General features: G+C 33.6%; 1 protein-coding gene across 1 annotated transcript in view; it reads left to right on the top strand.

Annotated features, from left to right (window-relative positions):
* Positions 1-24723, top strand: part of DIAPH3 (diaphanous related formin 3) — a 238573-nt gene that overhangs the window by 100903 nt on the left and 112947 nt on the right. The window contains exon 20 of the mRNA XM_085309483.1: positions 3298-3399. Within this exon, the coding sequence (XP_085165609.1) occupies positions 3298-3399 (102 nt within the window). The remainder of the gene's footprint in view (positions 1-3297; positions 3400-24723) is intronic.

Genomic DNA, 24723 nt, shown 5'->3' with positions numbered 1-24723 from the left:
AAGTGAGGCTTGAAAAAACGACACCTATCTTTTTTTGAAAGCCAATGAATTAGTTGCCTCATTGCTTTAAATATCCATTAGTCACCTTCCTATATGCGTTAGTCACTAAATAAATTCAAAGATACGGCTGTATGTCTCCATTTCTATCTTTACCAATATGGGCTGTGGACATCCTATGAAAATTTAGTTTGATGTATTTCATGATTCTAAGCTGAGCAAAACTATACATAGTTTTGCAAGCATATGGCTATTCTGATTTATTTGTATAAGATACTTTACATATGATAGTGCTTCTTCTTTTCAGAAATTTTTTCATCAAAATTTCTGTCTTGTTTTGAGTATTTCCCAGTATATCTTAATGCTGTGGTTTATGAAGTTTAAAGTTTGTCCTTCATCCTACGCCTTTGTTATACAGCATACTTAGAGAAAGGATATATTTTAGTTTCTGCTCTCTCCATTCCCATCTCCCTCTTTCTGCTGCTCAGAATTAAGTCCAGCACTGAAAGACATCAGAACTCCAGTAATCATGTTGTAGTCCACGTACTCATTGACTGATTGTCAAAATGTTTCATATGACTTGGTAAAAATTCTTTTTCCTGCTTATTTCCTGTTTGAAATTTGAAATGAATTTCATCTCTAGAAGTTCAAAGGCTTTATCTGAACACCATAAAACTTCTTTGATACCAGCTGTGGCTTATGTTTTCTCTGATGCTCAGTATTGAAAACATTCATACAACCAATTGACTGTACCTTTTTCAAAAAAGTTGTGCTCAGTTTTTCTATGTGAAAATTATTTTAACATCAAACAATAGCATTTAAACTTCAGTAAAAATTAAGCAGCTGTAGTATATTTAGGATATTGGTAATAGCTGGTTACATGGCTGTTGTATTTAGTATATTAAAACATAAATAAGTGGGTTATGAATTTGTAGTTTAAAATGTATATTTTTATACTCTGACTGTCTGTGCCCTTTCATTTCTGCTGAGTGTGACAGATTTAGTGCTAGATGCCTCTATCCATAAATAATAAATGTAATCTTTTTTACAAAAATATTTTTTAAATGTAATAATGGTTAAGATATATGTGACTACYCTCATAAATTCTTCATGCTGAATGTCAGTTTGGCCTTGTCTAAATCCAATTCCATAAAATTTAAGTTTACATTATTATTTTGAATCATCATTCATGCATTTTTAATAGCTTCTTTTTTTCTGCCAGAATCCTTATTCAAACAGGGGTCATTTATTTAAACCATCTACTCTTTAACTATCTTTTACCCTTCCTTTGGTTTATCTAGACCATTGCTCACAATTCCAGCTTTTCTCTTTTTGATTTGCCAACTTTACTTTCTTAATAAAGTATAAACTGTGTTGTCCTTACTGTAACTATCACAAAAAGGTGTAAAAACAATTTATTTACAAAACCCCCTTTTTATAATGGATAAAAAAGACCAAGACAGTTCTTCATCATTGTTTTGTTTTAAAATAACAATTATTTTTATATTAAGAGTTGAAATCTGTATTTGTTTTTTAGGGACTTTAACTACTGAACTAAAATAAATTGATGACTATTATAAGAGCCAAGAGATTGAGTATTGAACAAATAAAAGAAAAAATAGTAAACAAGGTGATTTAAACATAACTAACACTTTAAATATCTTYATTCTTAGTTACAAATCCAGTACGTTCATTTTTTAAAAAGGGGAAGATCTATATTGCAATCCATGGACATAATTGTAGCTTGAATAAAAACTAAGTGCCAGCTTTTAACTAGCTAATAATACAGGTTCTGAAGATCGACTAGCCACCAACTTCAGTACTGGTCTCAGGATAAGTTTTGGATACTAGCTGGAGTTGAATTCTTCTTAAGTTAGKGTTTAATTAGTAAGTGTTAAGCAATGCTTAGCTATGACTTTTATCTCACTGACCCAAAGACCTAATTTGTATATCCTAAATGTCTGAATTTCTTTTAGAGGAAGAAATTAGATTCTTCTGTAGATGAAGTTAAGTTTTTCAAAACTTTGAGGAAGACCATTTTCACTAACTTAAGTGATCTCTCTTTTCTGTTGATTGTATTGGAGAATAGCTACTTACTTGCAGAGTATGTAAATAGCTGTTGGCTTAACCTAAGTGTCTAACTTTTCTATCAAGTAATGCTAAATGCTGGTCCTTCTGGTGTCCTTCCTTGAAAATATGTTAGTAGGGAGTTGGGAGCTGTGTTCTCTAGGCCTAATTCAGTATTAGAAGGATTGAACTCCTATTTCTATTCAGAGAAATGATTTTATCAGTAGACCAGAGAGTGTTTTAAGTGAGGACACAATCTCTCTTCTCTGCATAACCAGAAAGACAGAAGTCATGAGGTCAGGAGGAGGGCAGGCTAGAGGGAATCTGACTATTGCCTAGTAGTTATAGCAATCACCTGGGAAGGGAAAGAAATGAATTACTGGTTGTCAAATTGTATGCCATAATTAGGTGTTTGAGAAACTCCATTTCTAAGAACCTGCTCAGAATAGCTGTTTTCAGCCTAGCTAGCAGATTGTAATTAGAGTGAAATTTGAATGCCTAAATGTAGGTACCTATATATAAAGACAGGTGTCTAACTGCTCAAGAAACTCTAGAAAGTCTTGAAGACTTCTCAAATGATCAGATGAATATGACTTCTCCCTTTCTGGTGTTCATTAAACCTTCACTTATGTAGGTGTCACAGCTCCCCTTATGAACTTGTGAATTCAGCTGGAGCTGAGTCCTGCCTCTGAATTGCTACTTGTAAGAAGTTTGAAGCAGTAGCTAATGGATTTAAGCTTTTGTAGAGATAGGCATTACTTTTCCTGTCATCACCTTAGAGTCAGGTTTTGTTTTGAATTACTGGAAGATGCATTAACTTTTTTTAAAGTTTTTTTTTCTTTTTTTCCTGTCTAGCATTAATCATTCCTGCCATCCTTTAGCTGGAAACATTACACTTGGAATTCTTATTATGTCATCTCTGCCSTATTTGCTTCTAAAAGCATTCTGTTTGTACAGTGTCTATAAAACATATAATTTCTTTCCACATGATGTTTAGAAAAGGACTACAGATATGTAGATGTGTGTAGAATCAGCAAGAGATGCTAGATGTCCATAGTTACYCACTTTGTACATTCTTAGTTATATTCATGTGTTGCCTATTTACACCCTACAGACTCCAGAGCAGAAATGTTTGGAGTATATATTAATGATACATAAATAATACTTTTACCAACAATTATACAAACAATGCAGAATCTGAGATTTAAAAGTCTACTTTCTTTTTCTTTATAGAATTTAATAAAAAATCTTCCTGAACAAGAACAACTGAATGCATTGTCCAAGTTCAAGAGCGAGTATAATAATTTGTCTGAGCCAGAGCAGTTTGGAGTTGTGGTGAGTTTTGTTTGGGTTATCACTATTTTTTCTTTTCTTATCTGCAACAGAGTTTTACTGTAATATTACAGAAATAATACCAACTTCTTGTTTCTAAATATGAAGAAGCTCCACACTGGGAGAAGAGCGTAAGTGCTGACTTTTAATCTGACTTCAGTGGACATATCAATGAAGGCATGATGTTATTGTCTGTCTATCTGTCTTTAAAGTAGTAGCATGGTTTATAAAACAAACAAAAAAAAATACCAAATAACTTGCAGTGGTAGTTTCTATGATGAGCTGTCACTGGAACTGTGGAATTATTTTTAAATTTCTATAGCTAAAACTATTTGCCTTGCTTTTTCATTAATAAATCATAATGTTTTCAATTAAGTTTTCTTCATTGTTGTATTTTCTTTCTATTCCATATGTAAATGGGAAGAAAATACTTTGTAGGCTATCACCATGTTAACCTATTCTACCTCCCTCCTCCTGTGTTTTATAGTTTATTCTATCAAGTGTGCTTATAGCTACTTTTTCAATTCCCAGAGGGAGGACATGTTTATAATATTTCCCAATTTGAATTGAAAAAGGAAGATACAGGAGAAAAATAAAGAGAACACTGCTTATTTAGTGTTGATAATTGATACTTTTAATGGATATATAGTTTGTGTATAGTTTTATCACTTCCTGTATAGCTCATAAATAACTTTAATCTAGACTAACCTAGAAAAAGGTGTTTTCTTTTCCCTGGGGCATATAGCCATATGACTTTTTGATTCTCTGTGTCTATTAGCACTGTTGGCTACTTTTTTACCCTGGGAGAAAATAATTATTTTGGATGCATCTCTGGCTTCAGGAAAAGGAGTATCATGTTTTTGTAATGATATACTCTTATTCTTMGTATTTATTTGTGTGGATACCTAATAGCCATACTTAGATCTATCGGAAGAGTTGGAGTACAGCCTAGGACTTTTCCATGAGAGTATTGATCAAGACTGAGTCACYTGTCAACAGCTGTGGTCTGGTCATGAAACAGTACTACATCTATTTGATGTCAGTTACAGATGTGAAGTACACAGAGCCTACTTCCCATATAGGTACTTGCAAAGCAGAACTATTTGTGAAGTGATGTTTTTGTTGAAAGCTGTTGTCACTGTTCATTTGCAATCCATTTTTAAGAAACAGCAACAGCTGGTGTATGTCTAGTGTAATGCTGATTTCTGTGTTCTTGGGAAGCTTCTAACAATTCTTAGGGAACAAGGAAAAAAAGAAAAAACACCCCCTTTTAGCATTCTTGTATTTATTTTCCTTGATTTTCATACACAGTTTTCTGACTAAAGCCAAATTGTCTATAATTTACCTTGGTCCAAGTATCCTAGGTACTTAGGTGCTAAGATAAAAGCTAACAAAATCTTTTTATTTTCAGCTTGAGGGCATGTTTTATCAGGCATATTTATAGTTCAGCCCTATCTTAAGCCTCTTTTATTTGATTAAACTATCAGCACTTTACTCAACAGATGAAAATTCAGTGCTGTGGTTTTGAGAGAGTGAGAACCTTCCTAGAATAACCAAAAAGTGATGCTGATAAAAAAAAAAAGTCTATTATATTTAAGTCTCATGTAACTATCATGTATTTCGTAATGCAAGATTAGAATTTTAGGAATTTTTTTGAAAGTAAAAGACAATTTGGGGAATGTTTACAGTCTGATACTAGATTCTGGGTAAAGACTGAGGAAGTGTTGAAGAAGAATAACACAATATAATCAGTAGAAGATAGACAATGTATGAAACAATGTATTTACACAAATAGGTGGTGAAAATGCAAGGGCCTCCTGGTCTTGGTTAATTTTATTGGGTATAACTGTGATCTACYGGTATGAGAATCGTTACTACTTTTTGTATGTGTGCTCATACTAAGTTGCACTATTTCACCCATGCTTATGCACATACATGCACGCTCATGTACACGTGTGCGCTCTCACTTATTCACTCAACCTAAGCTGTTTGTTCTTATCTTCTCTTATGCTAGAAAAGCAGCACTTTCTTGGAATTTCTTGGTTTTATTCTTCTCATTACCTAGTAGTTGAAAAGAAAGAAAAATGTTTTCTGCTGTTACATCTTTTGGAACTCGTGTGACTCTTTAAATGGTACTTTGAGATCATTTAAAAGAAGTATTCTCTCTTTGACAACCACAACAAAATCAGGCAAAGGATATTTTCTTGTTTTATGAGATCCGGAGCTAATGCTTGAGGATCTCTCATCACYTCTGCTTGCAAAGTCTAAAGTCAGAGCAAGTATTACTTTTTCACTTACTTCTTTATTGCATTTGTTTATTCTATTCAGAAAACAGTATTTTCATAATGATAGTTTCTGATTTGTTTTTTAACTTCCTTGTATTACAGAACTGCTTAGAGAGCAACAGATTAACAATTAAATTTATCATGACAAACAGAGCTTAACCATTTGGTGGAGAGAAGTGGGAGGGCACTGTGATAATGATTACATCAGTATGTTTGAATCTGTTCTTCAGGTGGAAATTGTAGTTTAAATCTGCAATTTCATAAGTGAGAACTCCTATATTTATGTATTTAGTTATTGTAACAAACTTAAAGTTAAGATAATCAATTTATGAGTGTCTCTTTAAAAAATATATAGTTTGCATTGATTTAAATTACATAYTCAGACATGTCCAATTGCCTTTAGATTTTCCAAGGTTGAAGGTTTTGAAGATTTTTATTTTCTCATGTGCATATTATTTTTCTTTTTTGAACGTGGACTAAAATACTCTAATGGAAGATGAGGCTAATACCTCAACTGATTAAAGAATAACTGCACGTGCTTGGAGTGCCAGAACTATGGCATAGGAGAGATCTTATCTATAATAAGAGCTTTCTCCTTCCTCTCACTTCCATCTTCCTTCCACAAATTTCTTCAAATCTAAAGGGTAAAACAGCTGTCTTAGATTTCCCAAATTTCTTCCTTGACCTGGAATAATAATCATCATCTTAGATCCCATTAAAAAAACTGATGGAATTAAAAGTCAGATGTACCAGGTTTAGTTTGGAGTCTCAATTGTTCAAAATATAAATAATATATTTTAATGCAGATTTTTTAAACAATAAATTTCTTCATAAGATCATATATCAATGAGTATATAAATTGGATCATGCCTCAAGAATGAAATCTTTTTATATAATGAATAAAATTTGCTGGTAGAGTTACTGATTCATTTGATCTAAAAATTGAAATGTTTGAAGAGGATTTGGTAAAGGATCAAAGGAGGAAAAAAGAGGAAATTATCATTATTAAGGGTGAATGCACTAAAGTGGAAGTGAGGGAAACCTTGTTGTATTTTCACCTAYTCGATAGGCTTTTATGTGAATCTGACTCAAATATTTAGAAAACATCAAGATAAGCATCACTGGCAAATAAAAGAAAGCTATAATTTTATATTCAGTGCATGGTTTGGATATTGTTCAGAAACTAGACCATAAGACCACATCAAATGATCAGGAAAAAATGTATTAATACCAAATTCATTCTTTAAATATTGTACATTGTTTGCACTGATAGCATATGAACACATAATCAAAAGGATATTGCAGAGTATTTATGTGACTGGGAGATCAAGGTTGTGTAGATTCTGGCAYTCTGACATTAACTTAGGAATCCACACACCACTCTACCATGTAGGCTTTTRTTTTGGGATGAGAAGGTGGTAAAAGAGTGTTAACACTCTTGAATTTGGATTTGTTGATGCCTGTAATTAGGCGTATTTTTAAAACATAATCATAATTTTATTTGTACTTGAAGACCTTTTCTTTTTTCCTACAAAAGCTGAATTAGAGTAAGCAAATTACTTCCTTTTGAAGAAAAACAGGAATAATTTTTTAGTAGGATAAAATTGAAACATGCATTTCTTTTGAGYATTTTATGAAGATTTTATCTAGCTCCATTTTTTTTGTCTTGTGCTACTTGATGGCACTGTAAATAGATCTTTCTATGCCTGGTGGACTAGGCCTTATGAAAATGAAGTTTTATGTAGATATTTAAGATTGCTTTCTTTGAAAATTTAAGGTTTATTTGAGCTTATTAAATGCTGGAGTGTTGTCCAATAATATTTAAAGCTCATAGCTTCCCAGAAAATTTAATTTGAAAGGCTAGTTTATTAACGTAGAGAAGAGGTTCACGTTTATCAGTCTTACTAAGAGACATTCCAATAACCTGGACTGAGCAAAGCAGGCTGAATGTGGCTGCTCCCAGATAAGCTTGTTTCAAACTCCCTCTGTCTGCCCATATGACAGAGATGAGCACATATCCAAACTTCAGCAGCTATTCTGCCTAMTTATGGCAGAATATCTGTGAAGATGTGTTTGCACCAGCAAATTTGACCATAAATTGGACTGTCTGAGACAAGTCATCTGTCCATAGCAAATCATTCCAACAGTAATGTGTGTGTAACTGACTTGCTGGGGAAATACTTATATAGGAAAATTACATGCAGAAGTATGCATCTGAATTGAATTAGTAATATGTAAAGTTAAATAGTGGATGCATTTTGACATTATTATCAAGAATAAACGATTCAAGAAAAGAAGACATTTAAAAATTGATCTCACTTGCATTAAGGCTCACTCTGCTTTTCTTTCCTATCTAAGCATCAGCCGCTTGAGAAGTCTGCCTTTTGCACTTTACAAATTTTCACATTTACTTCAATTGGACATACTAACAATTGTAGTAAATTTGAAGTTTACAGAGTATCAGTATTCTACCATTGATGAGGAGTCCTATAATACTTAATATATAATGTCTTCTGGAGAAAAAATGGGGAAAATGTGTTTTTTTTTCTGTTTACACTGTCATCAGAACWTCGTAACAAATGCTAGTTTGCATTTTAAAGAATAGTCTCTATTTTTTCTCTCTCAGAGCTTTTGTCATATTTAAGTAACTATTGCTAATGGTTTTAATACYATGTTATTGTCTCTAATGCTCTTAATATCCTCATTGTTTATTGTGCAACTATAGAATTGGCTATGAATAGCTTTGTCTAGAAATATACTTAGTCGGCAAGTAAAAAAAATCTATTAAATAACTGTTGAACTTGCTGGTATCAATATAGTGTTCTAGGGTCTCATTCTGTTCTGCTGTGTGTCTTGTTGTAAGTAGCAAAAATTCTGTGACTTGAATATGCTCTCACTCACATTTGTGTTGTTTAGTTTTGTCAAACTATACCGGCTATTATTCCCTGTTCAGCACTACCTATTTGCAGAAGAAAGTACTTTGCAAATTAATTCATAATGTTCTTAAATCTTAAGCAGTAATTAATTTCATTCCATTGTGCTGTATCCTTGAAACTTGATAGTACTCAAGTATACATAAATTTGAAATAGTCTAAATCATTATTAAACTTGTCTTAAAAACCATTACAAGATGAAGCATTATTGTTACAGATACTTTTAACTGTTATTTGTTATTCTGAGAACTACCAGTTCTGTTAGACTGTTTCTGAGTCCCGTCTGATGAGGAAAAGCTAGAACAGTAGTACTATAGGTCAAGTATTGCTGCATGTTGCCCAACTGATTTGATAAATTTTCCTTAAAAGTTGGAGACAACATGATACCTGAGGGAAGTGTTGTTATTCAATAATAAGAGGTCTTAAACTTTCAAGGGTTGGTAGATTTCCTTTTCGGAAAAGTAGTAACCAAATTCCCACTCAAAAATGCTCATGGCTGTGTTCCCTAGTTTTCTATGCAAAGTATGAAAAAACATCATTAGGCACCAATTTTTTAGTGTCACAAACCTTTTGTGTGCATAGTGGAACTGAATTCAGGAACTGAGCTTTTTAAATAATCAGTCTTTAACACTAAACATTTTTCATTTATAGTTTGAGGGGAAAAGAAATCTTGTTTTGAAATAAGTCACCTTTTCCAGTCCTTCAGTATTAAATTTTATACATTTGATTTTCAACATCAAGGTTCTTGAATCTCCATCAGGTTCCCTTGTATCTTCTCTGTTTTATTCTGAGAACTTCTTGGTCATTTCTTTAAGAACTGCTGTGGACACACATATGAATCTTCTCAGAATAACTCTTGATTTTTTTTTCCACCTTAGAAACACGGCTTAATGCCCTCTTTTTTATTTATTTAAATGAGAAGAATAAACATGCAGTGCCAGACTCTCAGGTTTGTCTTTTAGGTGAAGAGGTCTTTTAATTATGGCGTTTCAAAGAATTCAGACATCCCGTATTAATGTGCTCTGAAGCACATAAAGCATATTGTCTTAAGGCAAAGACAAAACTGTTTGGCCCCAAAAGAAACCCTTAAGTAGAGAATAAACTGATAATTACTACTTGTGTGATAAAGTTTTTATAACGCAAATCTCCTTTTATCCTTCTGACTTTGAATTCAAAGTCAAGATCTGTTACTGTGAAAGAAAAAGCTAGACGCTTACTAAGMTACTGTCATGCTGTGACTGTTACAGTATTGTATGTTTTACTTCAGCTGAACTTAATTAACTTTTATTGTTGGTTTAAAGACATTGAGGGCATGACTCTAAACAGTACAAGGTCCTTCCATGAGAGTGGCTTGAGKTTTTTTTTTCTGGTGACTCTATGGGTTGCTTTTGTGGTTTCTGCACTTATCCTCTTCTTTTTAAGTCATTTTGCACTTTTATGTTTTCTGTTCATACAGCAGTAAGTGTAAAATAAATCCTTTATTACTCTTATCTTCCCTTCCAGACTTTAGGTTTTCTTTAGATAAAATATTTTTTGTATGTTCTTTCTTTTGCTTATTGCAGGCTGCTGTATCAGAATTTAGATATTGTCCCTATTATTTTGGAGGGTGTTCATTTTTCTTTTCTTTTCTTTTTTTTTTTTTTGCTTGCACGCATCCTTGAACTATTTTATTTAACTGTATTAAATCTATTCATTTTATTGAGTACTTTACCTTTGCTTCACAGTATGATCTTAAGATGTTTTGAATGCTGTATTTTGTTGTTCAAATTCTTGATGAAGTATGCTTATCCTTGTAAAAATTTGAATATTCGGTTGTATTTTGTTTTACTGTAGTTCATATTTTGCACTTAATTTTGCTCAGATTAACTTTTTCACAAATTAATTTAACCTCTATATTATTTTCCTGGAGATTTCATTGACTATGACTGGATATTGAGTGATATGTTGTATAAAACGTATCAATCATGAATATTGTGTGTTTAAAAATGAAGTCATATGACTGCACAGTTGCAGTGTGAGAATCATCTGAGCAGAAAGGGTATTCAGCTAGATGATCATCTCAGCAAGTGACTGTTGCTATATATATAAATATATATATATATAATGTTTTCTCCAATTAGCAGAATAAATATCATATTACTCTAGGACTTAACATGTAGCCATCTCCTCTGTGTTTATTTGTTTTACTGGTAGTTTTTCCCTATTGAAAAAAGTATAGAATTAATTTAAAGAAATAATTTTTTTCCTAGTTTTGACTGTAACCTCTGTCATCATACTCAAACATACAATGATTAAGGAGTAGATCTTTTAATCTAGTAATATCAAACTAATATGTTTTCAGATAAGTTGATTTAATATTTACTAGTTAGATGTATTGATTGTGACTGATATTTTGACTGCAATAATCCGTTTAATTGATTTTCATTGAAGAACTATTGCCATACCACCACTCAAACCCTCAACAAGTACTAATAGTTGGCATATACATGGCTTTCATCTGAAATAAAAATTGGTGAATTTCCTATTAGCAGTGGTGCTTTACACCTCAGACACCTTTCTCCAAAGRCTTTTGTTTTTATGTAGTCTTGTCCTGGCCTACGTTTTGTTGTATCTAAGTGACAGAATATAGATTATATTTTTTTTTGAGTCTTTTGCATAAGTGATGATAAAGGCACTGAAAAACTGAATTTYTTTACTGAAGTTATATGAGAAAAGAGGAAATTGAGTTATTGAAATATACTGATTATCTCTCTTTCCCCCACACAAGCAAGATGGCAGAACAGAACACCTGAGAACTGTTGCATCCCTTGTTGAATGGTCTATGCTTCTTGAATATTTTTTTTTTTTTTTTTTTTTTTGGTCCACACAGCCAAGTGCATCTGAAACTATAGATAAGGTTTTGAACATATCACACAGATTATTATGACAATGAAACTCAGAGAAACTCAGATAAATACCTAATAAAATAGAAATAAAATTTTGAGATGTCAAGCAGAATTTTAGAATTTTCCAGAAGAATGGACTAATTAGTGATTTAACCCAATTTAAGAACATATTTTTATTAAATAACATTTGAGATTTTCAAAATAAATTATAGACTTTGGAAGTCACTGTTACAAATAAAGCCTTTTTTGCATATTATTTCTATAGTTTGACATTTCTAAGTCAGGCCCAGACACACATATGTCAGCAAAAAAACTGATATTTACTTGACTATACTTCTTGAGCTCAACTTTATTGTATGCCTTGTTTTACAAAAGGATTGTAAAAGAGAGTTAGGCATGAGTATAAAGTTGATGACCATTTTCTGTTGGAGAAATCACATATCTTCTGCAGTGTTTTTCCTTCTGAAGCACTTAGTAATGGACATTATGTCCACCATTTCATATTTCGTTACTGTTCTTTAACTTGTCATTTTGTTGATAATCCAGATTTAAAAATTTTAACTTTTATTTTCTCCTTAGTACAAATAATTTGGCATTATAATTGTCTGTCTCTGTTACCAAATGTTTATGTTTGTAGCCCTTCAGATTTTTGGGCAAGCAAAAGAACTTGTTTGTGTATTATTTATTTCTGCTCAGGCTTGCAGCAACTTGTTTCTCTCAGAATTTCCTGCTTCTCAGCCTGGTCCATTCCAGATTGTTCAGAATGTATTTTACCTATCATTTAGACATTCACTCTGCTGAATGAGTAAGTCTTATGACACTTATCCAAAAATACATTCAGTTATGTCATTACTTACATCCGTCTGTTTTACAAGATTGATGGTTTATCTTGTTTTTCAATGTTGATAAGCTCATTGTTGGCTTTTGTCCTGTCTTCTTTATGTAAAATATTTTTCTAAATTCTTTGTATTTCAATATCCTTCTCGCTCTTACTTTCTAGATAGTAATACTTCTACATCTTGATTGTGTGAAATTCTTAAAGGATTGGTCTCTTTTGGGGATAATTTGAAGGAAGAATTGAACTAGTTTGTATACAAAATTCTCTACTTTTTCTTCCAAAACTCAATGCCTACAAGCCCTCTTTTTGCATCCTTGTACTGAAGTCCTCCAGAACTTGCCTGCTTCTGMCTATTTCCTCTTTTAGTTCCATGAAATATTGTACAGTTTCCTGTGAGAAGTTAAAGAAATTCTCTGATTTATTTGCATGTTATTCTATTCTATTCTATCTATTATTTGGATAGTGCACAATGGACACTCTCAACTTCTCATTTTTTCCCTGGAGTTCTTGATGGGTGACAAACTGGTTTTTGGACAGATCTTTTATATCCTTAGGAGTCATCAGCTTCCGTGTGGTTATTCTTTACTTCAACYTTCTAACTTCAGTTTCTGTAAATGTTAGGCTAAATTGCTGCCCATTGCCTGCTTTTCCGTTTTTGGARTCTGTTTGAAGCACATTTTTTTTGTGCTTTTAGTCTACTAGTGGACTAATGAGAAGAGGAATAATATATAATATGCTGTGACTGCACTGCCGTTTTCTAGGTGTTAGGATGAAGTGTCATCTACTGATCAGTCATCTGTGCTCTAGTCTTGCTGGAGTTTAGGCCTTCTGGTTGTCACGTGAACTACATGAGTTCTTCAGTTTTACTGCTGAGAACGGTGCTCTGGGAAACAAATACAGGTCATTCGGTTAACTCTTGTGCTGCCATGTCTTCCAGAGTTTGTACACTTACATTTTTAATCATACTAACTTTAATATTTCTACTACAAATCTATGCAGCAGGAAGAATTAATATTAGGTTAATGACGTAGGCAGAGTAAAAAGGAGGTGCCACTAAGGGAAAGTAAACATTGTGATTTAAATTCTGTAAATCTGTTGAGCAAGAAATACGCAATTGAAAAAAWTTGTCCACAAGCAACTCCTCCCTATTTGTAGAATAAAGATGATGTAGGAATGAAGGAATGGTAAACACGTTTGGATACACTGACATAAAATTAATGATTTTCATTTCAAACTGAATGCATTTTGTTGGTGATGGCAGTATGCTTTCATTGAATTGGAAGTCAACCCCTCCACACCCCCGCTCTTGAATTGCTTTTCTGAGATACTAAAAGATTTTCCTGTTTTTTTTGTTTATATTTCACATTAGTGGTCAAAATTAAACTTTAGCTTCATATTCAGGTAGTCCACATCATAATTGGGTTATAGTAACTATCATCTTCTGTTATGTTACTCTGTTGGGATTGAAACTTGCATAATTTTCTTGTTGCTGAGCATCTCTTTATTAATAAGGCTTTGACAAGCATGGGTTGCTTGACTAGACTGAAAAGTATTTTAGGAACATCAGTCACTTAAGATTTAAATGTCAGGGATTTTAGAGTTAAATTATATAAATACAGATACAGTTCTGACAAAGAAACAGATTTGCAGTGGATCACTGATCAAACATGAATCAATCATCATTATTTTGCAACCAATAAACATTCATCAAACTCAAATRTAGAAGCAGAAATATAGCCTCTCTGATTTGTGAAGTTTCCTTTGTTCGGTATCGATAAAGTCTCAGCTGGAACATTACATCCAGTTTTGGAGGTATTTTGTACGTCAGTTATAAATATGTGGACCAAAACAGAGACTCCAGAAGAGGGCGATGATGACAGCTGTAGAAACATGACATATGAAGAAACACTGAAGTTATTAGGGTTGTTTAACTTAAGGCCAAGGCAAGCTTTTCTCTCCAAATACGTGCAGAAAAACTGGAAAAGGGATGGAATAATTTATCCTGCATCCTGATGGTTGGTACAACAACATGTAATAGGTTTCTATTATCTATGAGAAAGATACAGGTTAGATAATGGGAAGAGTTTTTTTAATAGTGAAGATAACAATAGAATAGATTGACTAGGGAGCTTATGGAGTCTTCATAATCAGGGGTCTTTGTGGGTAGGTGAGGCTAATATCCCTTTTGGGTGACGTAGTTGATTCACTCAAAGGGGAACAGAGGAGAGTAAGGGACCTCTGAAGGTTGTTTCCTTGCTTTTTCTATGATTCTATATATACACTGATCTCTTTTGGATAGCTTCTGGTATATAAACATTGCAATTACTGTGATATCACTACTTAAATATTTTATAAACAGCTTTGTGATGAAAATAAATACTGTGACCTATGATATCATATTGCAAATCTCAGCTATAGCCCAGATTATAGCATGATTATCTGATCTCTTTTTACCAGATAAGCTGCCTGAAAATCCATTTCAAACTRTCAGGGTTTTTTTCCTCTTTTTTTTTTCTTCTTTTTTTAGGGGATTAAGTTTAAGAAAGATTTGGTAACACAGAATGATACACCATTTTTTGAGTTGCAGTTACCTCAGATTTTGCATGTACAGCAAGTTATTATTTTAAATAAAGGAAAACAGATTTAGTGAATTCATCTCTATTACTGATTGGTTTTCTCTTCCTATTCAATATGTTTTTATTTGAGAGGAAGCAGAATGATTGTTTGTTAAAATAGCCTGCTCATGGTGGATTGAGAGAATCCATACAGGTTTCAATAGTTTTTTTTCTTGGGGGTGAGGGGATTTATTTTATTTTTTTTGTATGAGGTCGTGAACTTTTACTTCCTTTGATTCATCTATAAGTGAAGTTTTGCATCTGCAGAGTTCTTTTTTCTTTTTTTCCCTCTCTCATACAGAGTAGAATAGTGACCAAAATCATCCAAGTTCAGTTCTCATCGCTTTTTAAATTGATTTTGATTCAAATTCAATATTTGAAAACAAACTCCTGAACCATCTTGTATCCCAATACTTTTGGCAATTGTAAGAAACCACTAGATGACATTTTAAGGAWATATGTTTAGTAATCCACTAAGCAGTACCAGAAAATGCTTCTGGGCATTGAAACTCCATTGTCTCCAATGCTAATTTGTTAGAATAGACACCAGCATGCTTTTGACCTGGGCAGATTTACAGTTTCCCAAAGATTTCCTAGCATAGTTTGGGAGTTAGGATGAGCCAGGTCTCATGGGCTAAGGACCCAGTCAGTTTGAACAAAGACTTGTGGCTACTGAGGACTATTGTTTTATTAAAACAAGTTCTAATGGTTGCAAAGCATCTCTCTTACTCTTGATGAGTTATGACACAGGGAAGTTGGGTACAACCGTGTCGGTTCCAGCTGTTCAGGGCTTGAGGGTCTAGCAGGCATCCCTGTGTCTCCCAAGCCAGACATCTCCAGGCCCTGTTGGAGTCAGTAGGTGCAGAGGTGCAAGGCAAAGTGTGGTCCTGCATCAGTTGGCTCTTTCAATTTATATAGAWCAGTGCCAAAATACTTGCAATTTAGTTGGCTTTCTGAAGAGTTGCCTGTTGTTCTGGTAGGTTAGGCTCTACTGTGGCTACTAAAAAACCCCAGAAAATCCCCACAAAAATGGAAACTATAGTTAGAACTGCCCAGCAGGCAGCACATATCCACCTCCTCCTGTTCCCTTGCCCGCACAACAAGTTCAAAAGTTTATTTTGCATAAGTTACCTAACGTTGCTAATGCTAAGGCTTAAGGTCTGTCTAAAGGCATATAGTCTATGTCAACTTATGTTAATGACCTGTTACACCAGGAACCATTTGTAATAGTAGTTTTAATTTGGTTGTGCTACATGGAGGGAGCTGAATCCAATACAAGGGATTTGAACTGTTCCATACCTGTAATCCTTAGTGACAGAGAATGGCCCTGGGCATGTTTAAGTTATTAATACGGGCTTAAAATCCGAAGTCTTATTTCTGAAATCATAACATTATCATTCTATCTAAACTATTTTGTTGTAAAATTTTGGTTTTTGTTTTTTTTTGGACCTTTGACACAGGTTTAGGCAGCTATACTAGCAGCCCAAGTCCAAGAGTAGGTTCCCAAGAGCCCTGTGTGATAGCTCCTGCTTTATTTCCTATCTTAAAATCCAGAACATTTGGAAACCCCACAACTGTTTCTGGGGTAAAAAAAGAGAAACACTCTTTTCCACTTTACTTTTATTTACTGAAAGATAAACCCAAGGGAATTATGGAATATTCTTTCAGAAATAATGAACGCCCAGACCTRCAGTGGTAGCTAACCTGAACAGAATTTGGCAAGGTATCCTCACRTGATTTCACAGCTTGTTCATTGATGGATGTGTTTTTAATGAGTTCATACGAAAGGATAGGATTTCACTAGAGTAAATTGAAGATTAGAGTGAGGCCTGATGAAGGCTCGTTTGTCTTAAATAATTCAGGAAACACTTAAAATGATTAATTCCTTATTCAACTGAAGATTTCACCTGTATGTTCACATTGCGGCTAGCTCAGAATGTATTAATGTTTTTCACTAGGGTCTGGAAAATATTCAACTCTCACTATATCTATAGATATGTACTCTGCTCTCTCTACAATTTGATACTTGAGTATACCTAATGCAATTTCAATTTATTTAAAATCCTGAAATGGTGAAATACAACATTGCTATGACATTTTTGATTGTGTTAACTCCTTTCCGTAGAATTTCTTGTGTAAACTTTGCCTTATACTGTAGAAATCCTGTAGAGATCATGTGTATCTGTTGTTCTATCTTGTCAGTGTTCTCCATCAATAATTCCAGCTTTTCCAGGAGAGTTGCCATAGATTAACTTTCTACTATAGACCACTTACAATATTTAAAATTCTTTATGCAAATTGACAGTGAAGATACTTTAGAGGGAGAACACCTCTAGCTCTTGTGATATGAGGGTCTTTCAAACTCTGAACCTGCATAAGGTGGAGATCTAGGCTTCGGAAATATCTTCTGAAAGGGGCCATCGTGACCTACACTGATCTTATTSTTGGCAATTGCCAAGAATGATATTTGGACTAGATAATGTTTCTTCTTCCTTTGTGTCCCTGAAAAATTCTAATGCTGAATCATAGAGGAATGTTCTTCTATTGCATCAGCAAATCACACTCTTGTCCCTACTCAGTCCTGGCAAAATGACTTTGGATGGTTCTAATATCTTCAGCAAAGTCTAAACAATATTATCAATTATTGTTGTCTGATGTTACTTCAGATGGTTGGAAGTGGCTAATTTATTGATTCTTGTAGCACTTGTTTAAGCTAAAATGACTTCTTTCAATTTTCTCTGTGGCAAATCTTTCTAAAACTTCAGATGAACATGTTTGTCTGATGGGTCCCTAGCTTTTCATTCTAATCCTACGTCTTCTGCTTATTGTGGAGCGACATCAGTGGTTCACATTGCAGATTCCCCTAAATGTCTAAAGAGCTTTTATTGACTCTGATTTGATGTTCTGTGAGAAATCAGTTCAGTTTTTACAGCAGTACTGATGAAAACCGAGGCCTTATTGCTTCCAGGTTAGAAGTTTTGSCAAGTATGGCTGTCTCTTTATGACTCAGTGTAATTACAAACACTATCATGTGTTGGCATGGATTTTCTTTTACATATATAGCAACAATCTTATACTGATCTTGTGGAGTATCCTATGAATTTAAAAGATATCTATTAATTTAGGTAATCTGAATAGATTTATATTTTATAGAACCTGAATTGCAACTTTTCAATTTTCCAATTTTCTCAATACTTTTGCTTTAGGTGGCAGTTTCCTCAGGTGAAACAGAGTAATTTTTCTGTAATAGGCTCTAATATTTTACTAGAAGTCTGGATCTTGGCAAAAAAAGATAAAATCTGTTATTGCTGTAAAATGATTCTTAGAAGTTCTGACTTGACCATGAAATGTAAGTTGTAGTTGAAACTAAACCTGAGGTAGTTGAAAGATTCTAAGATTAGCAGATATTTCACTAACCTTCTGAAAGAAGACTAAATTTGATACTTACTGTATTATGTGTTTTTTGTTCTGTATTTATTTCCATGTCTTTAGTAATCATGAAGAGGTATCCCCAAAGCAGACCTTCTGCACTGATTTCTTCAAAGACTGAGGGTACACAGAGGAAGACTAACTGCCTTATGACTTTTTTTTTATTATTCTCTTTTGCTTTAGGAATAGACTGCACAATTTTCAATCAGTTTGGAACTAGAACATCTAAGTTGCTAATGCCACTTACATTGCTTACATTCCTTACTGCCATCCAACCCATCGATCCTGACTTTGTTTGAAGAGTCTTCCGACAAGCAGTTTTGATACATGGTAGCTATTTTTCTTGCTTTAGGGGCTGTAAAACCAGTTCCCTCTTCTTCCAGTGCAGAAGAGTTCCAAAGCTCCTATATCTTGGTGCCAAAGAAAAATGCAGACTAGATACTTGTGCTAGGTTTCAGGGAGACTTAAGTTTAGGTTGGCAGGCCAGGCTAGAAGAATACTTCTGTTTCACTAGAAATTTAATCCTCATGATGAGGATTTTTGTTTTGTGATTTAAATACCTTCAGAAAAAAAGAAAAAAACTTTTAAGTTTGGACCATTATCAATACAGGGTCCTTTCACATTGACTCTCAGCAGCTCCAAAGGTTGTATATAAGGTTTTTGGAATTTACCCATCGAAACTGAGTGAGGAATCCAAATCACTGGCAAACRTTGTGTGGCTGCCCTGAAAAAATCTTGAGGCTAGTATCTCTTGGATCCCTGGAGGCCGAGATGAGATATTTCACCTATTCCAGCTTCAAACATTATTGTTCAAAGAAGGTCCTATGGACACCAAAGTCCTTTAGAATTTACTCTCCTTGTGGTCATTTCCTAGATTTGGGGAACTTTCTGCAAGATGTGCATGCTATTTTCCAAAGGCATTTACTTATGTGACTTTTCATGTCAGTCTGTTCTGGCTGACAATTATCTATGGTTCCAAATGCATCCTGTAACTATATGGATAAAAAATACCAAAGTTAGTTTTGAATTCTCTGTTAGGACTAAGATCTACAAGATCTACCAATGTGTTATCGTCATAGACACGTCTTCCCACTTAGGAAACTGGACGTGTTGTTAGGTCAGTATAAAAGACCACACTAAATATGAGTGAGATGGAGTTCTGAACTTTTCTTGAAATATGTCATGTCTCTTGCATCAAATTGCTACTATTATGGTCTGTTGCCACTGTGTATTACATAGCCACATAGCATCAAATTCCACTTTAATGTTGGAGTAAATCYGATGGTTGAATCTGACAGAAAACACTAAGCCTGCTGCTTAGTGTAGAAGCTTTAATCCTTAGATCTGCTGTCATGGTTTACAGACCCTGCTGTCCAGACCTTGATTATCTGTATCTTCATAGCCTGTATGTTGGGAGACTAGAAGTTACAGAATGGACTTGTTTTTCATTAGGAGAAGTATTCTTAACAGTGGCAGGAAGGAAAATGAGGTGCCTGTTTTGCAGTTAAGTTTATCAGATTTTCTGTCTGGAATGAAGCTAGATGCTTTTAACTTCTAGAAAATTTTCCCCGTTTGATTATATTATTCTAGTTCAAATTCCTTATGACTTCTGCTCTTGACTGCTGGTATGCATTTATTTTTACCATCTGGCTGAATTAGAGGTTTTATAGAGGATTTTTCATAAGCTAAACTCTGACTTGGTTTCCCATGAGGAAAGCTTCTCAGTCTAGTGGCATCTACTCCATATGTACCTTTTAATGAAAATATTTTTTCTGTCAGCTGTTAGATCTGCTAAAAATAGAAGATTTGAAGAGATTCAGGTCTAATATCAGATCCTTTTGCTCCTGGACAATTTCTTTTCAGGAAAATACCATCATCTAAACTCAAAGAAACTAAAGTTTTCTCTGTGATCCATTCTGATCAAGATTTCAGTAAATCCATATTTGACAGTTTCCTCCCACCAACCTCATCCCCTCCCCAAAATAAAAATGTTTTGCATATCCAGTTTGAAAAAAAATCCCTTTGTATCTTGGATATTAGGTATGTGCTAATTATTTATTTGGATAAGACAAAAAAAAAAAAAAAAACTTTCTTTTAGTGGTGGAACATACCTATCTGTGAATCTCAGCATGAAGACTATTGCATTGTATAGCAGATTGTTGCCTCAGCTTATTTTGACAGCTCTGTTAGAGCCACTGTTGGCAATTTAGAAGTATTTCATAAGATAGGTGGCCTTTGGAGTACTTATAAAGATGTTCCCATTTCAGAGATCTGTGGATTGGCTTTGCAGGTGCTGTAGGTTCATCTTTGTTGAGCATAGTACAGTCAWTAACAGTACCAGGTATTGTCTACCCTGTGAAATAGTGCACTATCATCCACAAGAGACGAGAAAGCTACTTGTGTGTAGCTAGAAGATAATTGATAGGTATTGTTCCTGTGTCACTTGCAGTATATTCCCTTCTCCTCTGTCCTGGGTAGAGGAGACAACAGATACCTGTTAGGAAAATCTTGGGCTTGCAAGCAATTGAGTAAGTGGAACAAATTCAAGCTGTTTATAATTCAGACTGGGGGAAATGGAGGAGCAATGAGGTGCCTTCTGTCAGTGTTAGGAGAGCTGAAAAGTCATCAGCTCAATTGTTGTGTGTTTTAAAGATGAAGAATAGTATTTTCACATAGCTGTAAAACATCTCAATAAAAATATTCTGTTGCATTATGGTAGGTTGAATTCCCGTACACTGAAATCATGTGTTTGGCCTTTCCAGAGTGCTGGTACTCTTCACTAAGATTTCAGACATGTTGGCCACCCATCTCAAACTGAGCAGAGTATCCTTTTGCTGCCTTAAACAGGTGATCAGAGGTCTGTCAGAGTATCAGTTCTTCCTTGCTTCAGTTTTACTCTCTTCAGGTACCTGAATCTAAAGGTGAATGCTCAGAAATTCACATTTTTTCCACCATGCACTGTGTACCGCTCATGTATGCTGCAGTAATGAGAACCATCCATTTTCCCCAGGGGATACTCTTCCACTTTACTCTTGTAGTCAAGTTGGCTGTAACTGATACTCTACTTTTTGAATAGGAACACATTCAGGTGGTCTGACAGCCTAGGATGATATTGGTCTTTCAAGGAAGGTATATCATGAAATTCAGGGTAAATTGTAGCCCTTGTGTTTTTTCACTACAAGCTTCTGATATGATGAGCTCACTTTCCATGATCAAGATCTAATGTCAGCATAATTTCTGCAACATATTTTTTACCTGACATCCACAAAGCAGATAGTAGATATACACGTTTATCAGATGGCACTGTATGGCAGGTGATGTTTGTTGTTGGATAAAGGGAAGAGAGAGCCTTGAGCAGACAGTACGATTCAGTGGTTAATTACTGTTTGGACTTACAGATGGTGGGAATATTCCGGTGGGCTATTACTTGAATTAAAAAAAAATGTTACCATACCCTGAGTTCTCTGATATATGTAGTCCACTTGTTCTTTAACTTTCTGTCTTGGCATTTTTTAGTTATTCTAATTGTCTATTTTCAGGGTTCTRATATATGTTTGGGACATAAACATAACCCTCTTAATGTTACACCACGTACATTCTTAACATCTCTTGTGATAAGGTGCGTGAACCTGACAGTTTGAAGGTATTTGTAGACTACRTAGCACAAAGAAAGCTGTATACTGTTAAGGAAACTCTCCACCTCTTCCCTACTCAATTATTGACCTAGCAAACAGATAAACAGGTAGTACCAAAAACATGCATTGTACGGGATCTATGGATTTTAGAGTGCATGTTTTTGGTTGGTTGGTTGGAGGGTTATCTGTTTTGTTTTGTTTTGTTTTGTTTTTTTAAACGGTGGCATTTCTGTTGTGATTCTGGTATGCACTTCTGTTTGTGATTTTTCAGATAATGTATTTCTGCTTTCATCTTTAAAACTTATTTTTGAAACTTCATGATTTGTTTTGATTCTACCAATTCTGATAAAAACCTTGTGTCCTTTATGCATATGTGCTTGTTCATGTTCATATAATACATCTCTGTGATGCAAAGTACCTGATTATTACAGTTTTAAGAAATTGTCATTCTTAGTTTGGCGTAAGATACATTAACATTAGAATTATTGTAGCACTTGTAGCTTTTTTATTTTCAAAATCGTTATTTCAGTGYTGACAAACATTTTAATTGGATATAATTAATTCCACAAAACATTCATAGTGAAGTCATTTGAAATAGATAATATATGTTGCATATTTAGAATAGAATTGCAGCATTTAAGAATAGAAATGCTGAAGTGAAACAGATTTTGCACATTTGATGAGTCAAATTTAATTTTAAATACTCTTTTGAAGCTGTTTTTCTCCTGACTTCCTTCCTCAACCCCAATCAATTTAAATTATGTCTTTAAAAAGGTGTGGAAGATCATTGAATGGTTGAAATTCTATATTACTGTTCTGGAAGAAGAATAAGCGGTACCTATAGTGAGTGAAAAAATTCAAATGTTAACTGAATGTTGTTCTAATAAGCTAGTGAGTAAGGTTTAAATTACCTTTTAGGAGGAAAGGATATTATTGATTATGAATGTATAGCAGTGATGAGAGTAGTATTGGAGGATTTGAGTAATTACAGTAGTTCAACAGTGAGATTTTATTTTCCCAAGGCCCATGCAACTAAATAAAATTAAAAATACAAGATTTAATACTTCATATACTTGTTAAAATGCCACATGAAACACACTACTAAATAAAAAGAAGTGATATGAAATGGATGAAAAAACATTTTAGTTAAACATATTATTAGTTTGGGTGGGCAAGCAGAAGTCTCAAGATATTTATCAATCTGAGTATAAACTAAGTCTGTCACAGTCCACTTTTTACTTTTCAATGAGACATAGCAAAATAGTTCATCAGAGCAGTACTAACATGTATATCTTTTTCTAGCAGTTAATGTCTGGCTCTGTTTTTAGATAGCAAAGTAAAAATTCTTTTTTCTTGAAAAACAGAAAACTTAATTATTAAAATTCTGGTTCATATTGTTCTAGAATAGGTGCAATGCTTATATTTAAAGACATTTATTTATCTGATTGAGAGTGGTATTTAAAAGGTGAATTTTTGTGAAGTTGGATATGTGTATCATGTATATACCAAATAAGAGTGATATTATAAGAGCAAAATTTGTCACAAATCTTGGATTATGTTTTTGCCTGAAAAATAWCTCTTTGAAGTGACTTTCAAATCTCTTATATCAATCTTACATGTATAGATTCAGTCTAACTGCAGCTGTTTTTATAAAATTGGAAAAAATCATTTAGACTTTAGAGAATAATTATAATATACAATTATATAGTTATATAATATTTAAAAACATAATTTAGCTTTATTAAAAACTAAAATTATTTTGAGATTCTTGGAATTTTATTTAATGCAACAACTGAAAAGTTTCTTTTGCAAGCTGCTAGTTTTCAGATKTTTTTCTTTAAGTCTTTTCACAAAGCAAACTATCTGAAAAGCCAAGAGTCAGTCAGTGATGCATCATCTTCTGTTTTTTTTAAGTGGAGTTTTACTCCACTTAAAATCAATGGAACTGACACTTTATTTTATTGGTACTAGAGATTTGATATTAATGCTCATCTCTATTGCATGTTGAGTAGGGACAGATAATAAAAATCTGGATAATTTCAGTGAAGTTCTGTGTTTTAGTTTGAGTGTCAAATAAAGTGGAGAATTTGCTTTGAAATCCTTGTAAAGTTTGTTATGAATAAAGATTCCCTGGAAGTTTGAAAGGAAAACTTCTCTAAGACTTAYGTGCTTTTTCTGACGTTAGATTTTAGTTGCAACTCATATTAATAGATGGTTTGAAATGTAAAATAGCATGAAGTGTTGGTATTGATAAGGAATTTCAGGTTCTCAGCTTRAAACTCTTTTGTACTCTTGAACTATTTGTACAAATTAGAAAACTGATGCTGTTTGGATTTACAATACAGTAACTATGTATTTGCAATGAACATGTCTTTGTATGTAAGATAGTATCGATAGTCCTGTTTAACAAGCATTCCTGTCATTAAATGCAACTGATTTTTCTTCTGTGCACCSAATGCCATGCCTTTAGGAACTAATTCATGAATTCAWTTTTTTTTTAAAGTAGCATTTTTAATTAGTAACTTGAATATAGTGCATTTTTGGATAATACTTGTAAGGTGTAAAATCACTAACTTAATTTTAGATCGTTTTTAGATATTTCCATTTCTGTTTCATTGTGATATGTACTGCTTAAATTCAAATCCTGTTATTCTTGTTTACCTGTTCCTCTGTAATAAAGGTACCATACTATTGGATGCAATTTAAT

The sequence above is a fragment of the Rhea americana genome, unplaced genomic scaffold (assembly GCF_003343005.1).
Source record: "Rhea americana isolate MKP2758 unplaced genomic scaffold, rheAme1 scaffold_3, whole genome shotgun sequence".
Classification (NCBI taxonomy): Eukaryota; Metazoa; Chordata; class Aves; order Rheiformes; family Rheidae; genus Rhea; species Rhea americana.
This window is presented reverse-complemented; position numbering and strand designations above follow the sequence as displayed.